This window comes from Notothenia coriiceps, unplaced genomic scaffold, assembly GCF_000735185.1.
Source record: "Notothenia coriiceps isolate Sejong01 unplaced genomic scaffold, NC01 NC01_scaffold00012794, whole genome shotgun sequence".
Classification (NCBI taxonomy): domain Eukaryota; kingdom Metazoa; phylum Chordata; class Actinopteri; order Perciformes; family Nototheniidae; genus Notothenia; species Notothenia coriiceps.
The window spans coordinates 537-7,408 of NW_011345495.1; the positions used below are offsets into that span (position 1 = coordinate 537).

The 6,872-nt window shown below is 40.6% G+C and overlaps 1 protein-coding gene across 1 annotated transcript; it reads left to right on the forward strand.

Annotated features, from left to right (window-relative positions):
* Positions 1 to 247: 247 nt before the first annotated feature.
* Positions 248 to 6,066, forward strand: cep44 (centrosomal protein 44; the record flags this gene model as incomplete). Its single annotated transcript, XM_010773639.1, has 9 exons — positions 248 to 373; positions 515 to 611; positions 1,438 to 1,585; positions 1,781 to 1,918; positions 2,520 to 2,633; positions 3,590 to 3,775; positions 4,002 to 4,178; positions 4,289 to 4,387; positions 5,953 to 6,066. Coding segments are annotated over exons 1-9 (1,080 nt in total), but the record flags the coding sequence as incomplete, so codon positions are not given.
* Between the last annotated feature and the right edge of the window lie 806 nt (positions 6,067 to 6,872).

Below are 6,872 nucleotides of genomic sequence, written 5' to 3' on the forward strand. Positions count from 1 at the left end.
ACTCGCCCCGCCCCCTTACTGTGTATCGCTCACTGATTGGACGATGCAGCGCATGCAGTGATCTGTTGCTTCTTGACATGAGAGCAGTTTACCAGCGGAGTGAAGAAAACACATGAAACTCACAGGACTCACTCCTCAGTTTATGTCAAACAAGTATATGGAAACGACGCAAGTGAGGGACGCAAGGATCCCATTTAACCGAAGTGAGATGCAGCCGATGACAAACTGATAAACTAAAACAAAAAATCTGAAAGCTGTGTGCGTACAGGTTACGCCAATGACGTCAACGCGTTACAGTACGTGTAAAGACTTGCCGCGCAATAGCCAATCGCATTGGTGCGGGGGATCACCCGGCAAAACAAACTAATGAGTGGTAGGTTACAGCAACCTTTTTAACTACTGTATTTGTTTGCACATGAAGAAAAGTGTTTGAAATGTTATGCTAAGTATTTAGCAGTTGTATGTCGTCTACTGTGTGTAGACTTTTAGTTTAACGTTTCTCTTTCTCTCGCAGGCAAGATGCTGTCGAATGGAGATGTCAATGCTTTTCTTCGTAAACTGGAAACTCTCCTGCGGACGATAAAGTACCCAGGACATGTGGACTATAATGGGTAACAATTCAACTCACACCAGTCTAGCAGAAACCTTTAAAACCGTCATACTGTAACGTTGACGTCTCATCACAAGGTTGTATTAAACGAAGCTAGTTTAAGATCACAACGCTAACGTCAGCATGTCTCCAGCAGCGGTCAGTGAGCAGGGTTTATCTTTCTTATTTTAAAGCTCTTTATTGGAAAAGGCATGTACCAACAACATGGCTTTCGGAGTCTTCAATGAAAACTTTTCTGGTGCATACAGAAGACATCAAAGTAATAAAGTTAAGTACATACAACAAGGGGCTAGTCCTTTTTACATAAACCGTATTTTTCAATCATGCTTAACAGTTTAATTGAATTTTAGTTTTTCATTAATTTAAGTGCTTTGAAAAAATAAAGAAACTCATTGTTAACTACATCACATTTAGGGTTTGCTTTAATACATTTGGATTTATGGGTATACAATGTACATAGAATAAGTTATCAAAAGGGTTCCATAATTCCATAAATGATAGGGAGCAGGTTTATTACACAGCAAGCAGCAGGAAAATGGGACCCTTCGGCCCCCCACCCTGCTGCTGGCATATGGTACGCTAATATTACACTCCTCGACATTCGACTGTAAAGAATCAGTAAATAATCATTCATGCTCAGGTTTGGTTTCTGCAGGATGTGATTGCCTCTCTGCATTATCACTCCTGTGTGTGATCTTGATGTAAGCACTGACTTTTATGAGCCATCACAACTACTTTGAGCAGTGGACATTAAATATCAGATTCTATCTTTCCTTGTACGCACATTTTCTCACCATCTAGCATGTCATTCTTTGGTTCTCCACTAGCCTTTCCAAAGGGGATCCCTCCGCTTTCCTACCTATTGTGAGCTTCACCCTCACCTCCTTCTCTCCACCTTTTGCTAACCAACTGATGGAGGTTGGACTTGAGCTGACTGGCAAAACGGACCTTCGATTCACTGACACTCTTTATAAGGTAGTACATACCCACAATCTTAGCGCCATGTTTTCACAGATGCAGCATTACGTTGTCTTAATTCTTATTTCACATTCATCCTCTATCTTTCAGGGACATTGACTAACATCCCACTACTATACAGGGAATTTTCACTTCACGCTCACAATTGTTATAGGTTGTGTGATCAAATGTAAGAGTGTGATTTGTGTTTAGGTACTGCGAGATATCTTCCACTATAAGCCCATACTGACCAAGCAGCAGTTTCTCCAGTGGGGGTTCTCTGTGAGGAAGATCTCTGTGATCTGTGACATCATTAACTTGGTCCTGCAGAAACACAACCTACTAAAGAAGGTACAGAACCTTTCAATTACTACTTTTTACTCTCACAGATAACATCTGTTTGTACCAGATGCAGTGTGTAAAAAAAAAAGGCTAAATGTACTTAATACAGCTCTGAAAAAAATTGAGAGACCCCTCCACATTTGTCTTAAATCTCATTCTCTACATGTATGGCAGCCATTCCAATCCAGTGTCTGTTACATTCCAACACAGATACATGTTGTCAGTAGTTATATATTTTTTTAAATGTTACTCAAACCTATAAATAGTAAATCCAGAGAAACTGATATTGCTGCAGTGGTCTCTTTATTCTTCCAGAGCAGTATTCCAATCTTAAAAGTACTCATGAATGGGAGGCGTGTGGTGCAGTGGGTTGTGCGTTGGTGTTCGGATCAAGGTTCAAACCCCACTGCAGTCAGCATGTCGTTGTGTCTCTGAGACACTTCAGCCCAAATTGCTCCTGTGGGGATTGCCCACAGTATTGAGTATGTAAGTCGCTTTGGATAGAAGCGTCTAACAAGTGACATGTAATGTAATGGCATGTAATGGCCTTTTCAAAAATAAATTAGTTATTTTGTTTGAATATGAGAAAACATGACTTTTCCAAATGTAGAGACCCGTTAAACATTTCCAGTTGCAGCAGAGAGTCAGATGTCCTCCCTCACACAAGGAAGACAGAGGAGAAGCCCATCCGACCCTGACTGATGCAGACACTGTAAGCATAGTGGTAAGATATCATATTCCAATAACTTGGATTTAGACTCTTAGTGCACTATTTCACTCTTTCACTTTTTAAACTATTTTTATTTTTGTATTTACTATTTACCTGCACTATATTTTTATGTTGATCTTTTTTATTATGTTGCACTGTTGGAGGAGCCAGTGACCTAACATTTTCATCGTCATAACTACACTAGCTATGTTCGTATGACAAATAAAACCTTGAACCTTGAGATCTCCACTAAAAATACAAAGGACTGTAAACTATTGATTATTGTTGGCTTCAACATATCTTGCACCTAACTGTCACTCAACGTGGCCACACCCCTAATAATGCGCAACTGTAAGCCGTAATACAATTCAAATGACTGAGTTAATTCAAAATGTATCCCCTGAACAGTTGCCATGCATGGAGAAATGACCCATAAAGACCCACAATGCTTTTATACCGGGCTGTAACATTTGTAAGTTTTGCTTTAAATGTGGGCATTGACACAGACTTCCATTAGCGCCAGCTTCCTGTGGTCATGCGATGAAGTACAGTTTAGCGCTCCGCCCGGAAGGTGGCCACTTCAGGTTTACCCATAAAACAAACAGCTGTGCATATTCAGTGTGATTGAATAACACACTTTAAAGAGTTGTGCTCCAGCTGGCTTTCTTTAGAAAACAGATACCTAAGGCAAAAGATGACGTAATACAAAACAACTTTAAACAGTATGGAGACAGATATGAGGGCCTTCAATGTGCTCTTCAGATTGTGTTTTTGTACCAAGAAGCCATATCATTTCAGATGGTAACTTGCATTGGACACAACCTTTAAACCCTCTAATATACTAATATTAGTGACATGCACTTATAAATAGAAGTATTTGATACTTGCTGCTAAGGAAACTGTGATGATTAGGGGTTTACTTAAGGGAATCTCTCTTTAGTTGAATGCCTTTGGGTTTTGATGTGTTTCAGATGTCCAAGAAGCCAGTGGTTGAGAATCACATGGGAAACTGCTCCATTTCCCCCACAAACTCCTCCACTGCAGAAGCATTCTCCTCCCATATTGTGACTCATATTTCTCATAATGAAGTGCACTCGTCCACTTCTCCTAGAGAGGGAGAGCTGGCAGGACAGGGTGTGGACAACGATCACCTCTATGTAAGCATCTGCTGAAGCAGTGTGAAGACTTAGCTAGAGCTTGTCGAAGGCGTTAACAGCCATTTGCAAATAGAAACTTTCTTTTTATCCCCTAAAAAATATATATAGAGTTTATCTGTATATTTTGATTTACTCAATTAAAGAAATATCTATTAAACAACCGCATTTGTCTTTTGCTAACACATGCAACATGAAATGTAATGTAACTGTTATCTTTGTCTTTCAGTCTTCAGAAGTAGAGGGGAGGCTGTCCGCACTGGAAGCTCACCTAGGGAGTGTGGTCTGTGTGCTGGACCGGCTCAGTGTGCTGGAGGAACGCATGGAGGAACGCATGGAGCAACACATGGAGCAACGCATGGAGCAACGCATGGAGCAACGTGACCAACACAGAAACACAGACAAGGTCTATTTCTGTTACATATTCATCCCTTTGTTGTATATGTTTCCTTTACAGGACAGACAGCACAGTAATACAACATTACTGTTGCATCCACCTTTTCCATGTTCTTTCAGGATGAAGAACAGGTCATCACGATATCCAGAGGGAGCTGGGAAAATCTGATGAGCAGATTACTGTTAGTGGAAACTAAAGTAGATCTGAACAATATACAGGTAGTGTACATGCTGTGACATTTTATTTTTATTCCATCTCAATTTAGAAGGGAGCCTATGAATTTCATGTTTCTGCTATTGTGTTAATCTAATCAGGCATCTTCACGTTACAATTGTGAAGATGTAACATCTATGCTAATCTGAGGAAGTAGTCTAGTTGCCAGCATAGTGAACCGGAGATGTTGAGTACCCCAACGTTTTATGTTAGAAATGTATTGTACGGGCAGCACATAGAAACTGCTGGATAGTAACTTGCATATGTTGGGGAATTGGCACAATCAGCATAAATTGTGTTAATTAGCACTAATGGCATTATAGCCTAACGGCCCGTCCACACACAGGCATGAAAAAAATCTTGATGCTGGGCGTGTCTGAAGCTTGGCGATTTTTTGCGACCAACAACCAATCACATGAATCTCCCGCCCCCGACATACAAAGCAATAGCAATGTTAAAACGAAGTAAACTGGATATAAACTCCCCAAACAGGCGAAAACCTACCAGTTTCACCCACTGTCTCTGCCACCTCCCTCCATGCCTGGTTCCTCCGGTTTGTATCCCGGTAAATAGTTCTGGTCGTAAAGAACCGGGTGATTTGCTACCGTAATTTCTCGTTTGGAATATGAGGAAATGAACTGCGGTCTGGCTCTCCCAGCTTGCACGCGGTTTGATTGGCTAGCGCTTGTACTGGCGGGATTTGCATAAACGGGATTTGATTGGCTGATGCCAGCTTCGAAAGCATTGGGAGCATCAAAAGTTGAACATTGCTCAACTTTTGATGCTCACGATGCTTGCAAAGCCATGCCATGCTCCCCACAATGCACTTCGGGGAAGATTAAAAATCTTCTATGTCACCCCATTCAAGTGAATGGGCGAAGCTTTGAAAGATTTTTTTCATGCCTGTGTGTGGACGGGCCGTAAGGGGACAATAGTTAAAAAATGGCCTAGCCGATTGGCCAGTTTTAGAGTGGTTTTGGGCCTGCTCAGTCAATTTCTGACATTTTCAGGATACATTTTTTTTTGTTTTAACCAGAAAGTGTGTATTTTGAAATGTGTACTCCATGGGCTGATTTAACCTACCATGAGGAGTGTTGTGACCATTGGATATAGAGAGCACAAGATGAAAAGGAGTACCTCTACTGTGGACAATTTTTGTTTTCAAATAAATAGGCAGACTGTCCAATCCAAATGATCCAGAGAATCTCCCAAATCGCACCAAAATTAATCGAAATCAGGCCACCAAGTACAAATATGTCCACTTTCTGGTAATACTGCCATTTTTTTTTTTTTTTAAACCTTACAAATGTCAGAAATGGACTCAAATTCATGTAACTTGCACTCTAAATGTGAATCTAGTGTCAGTTCAGCTTCATGTTGGTGTGCTAGGAATGTTGCTGTTAAGTTGCAGTAACATCAGTTAGAAGTGGGAAACTTTTTGCTAAGTCAAACTACAGCCCTCACAGTGACTAAATGTGATTATCTTGCAGTCAGCACTAAGCCAGTTTTCCATGAATCTTTAATAAGCACAATTAAAACTGACCACTGCTTTCTCGCCTCTATGTCTCAGTTAGGTGTCCCGCCGCAGTGTCCATCCTGTCCATGTGCATCTAACTACTCATCCAGCTCCATGTCTGATGCTTCAAAGGTGAGACAGAACAAACACCCTCCTCTCTGTCACTATGTATAAACACATTTCTGTTGCGACTCTTTAAACGGCTTTGGATATTAACTTAATGATGTTTTAGATTTCAGTACTGGGTTGCATTATACTGTATTGTGTTGTTCACAGTGTTAGTTTGTCCATTTGTGCCTTTCTTTTCTATTAACATGCTCCCTCTTGGCCACGATATTTAATAATAATAATACGTTTATTTTGTATAGCACCTTTCACAGAAATAGAATTCACAAAGTGCTTCACAAGAAAGAACAAAAGTTCAAATGAAGACCACAGAAACATGAATGTAGTGACCACATACCAACATAAAAACATAAAACAGACCTGAGACCTGTACTTCGAAGCTGGTTCAACCTAACCTGGATATGTTTGAGTTAGCCGGTTGGCCTAATCCAAAACATACGCACTCTCGCTAAACTTTACTACGACGCGGGTTATCAAGTGGATCGCTCAAGCCAGCCGTGTCCTATCTAGTTAGGTGCGCGTTCACATGAGAGGGGTGGTATTTGGAGCATTCGACCAATCACAAACATGGACAAGCGTACTGACAGCACAGCGTCATACTTCCTGAATGAAAAGTCAACTATAATATTAGACATGAAGAAGTTAAACTTTAAACATCCATGACTTAAACACTTTATCCAGGATATAAGCCACATAGCTGCACCTGCAAGGTGAATACAGCAGGTAAAAGAAAAAGTGTTCGAATGCGTACATTAACAGGTTTATGATATCACTGCCCCGTCTAAAACACGAGTGGATCTGACTTTAATTACATTTGACTCGAGTGTTTCGTCAACTTAATGTGTTGC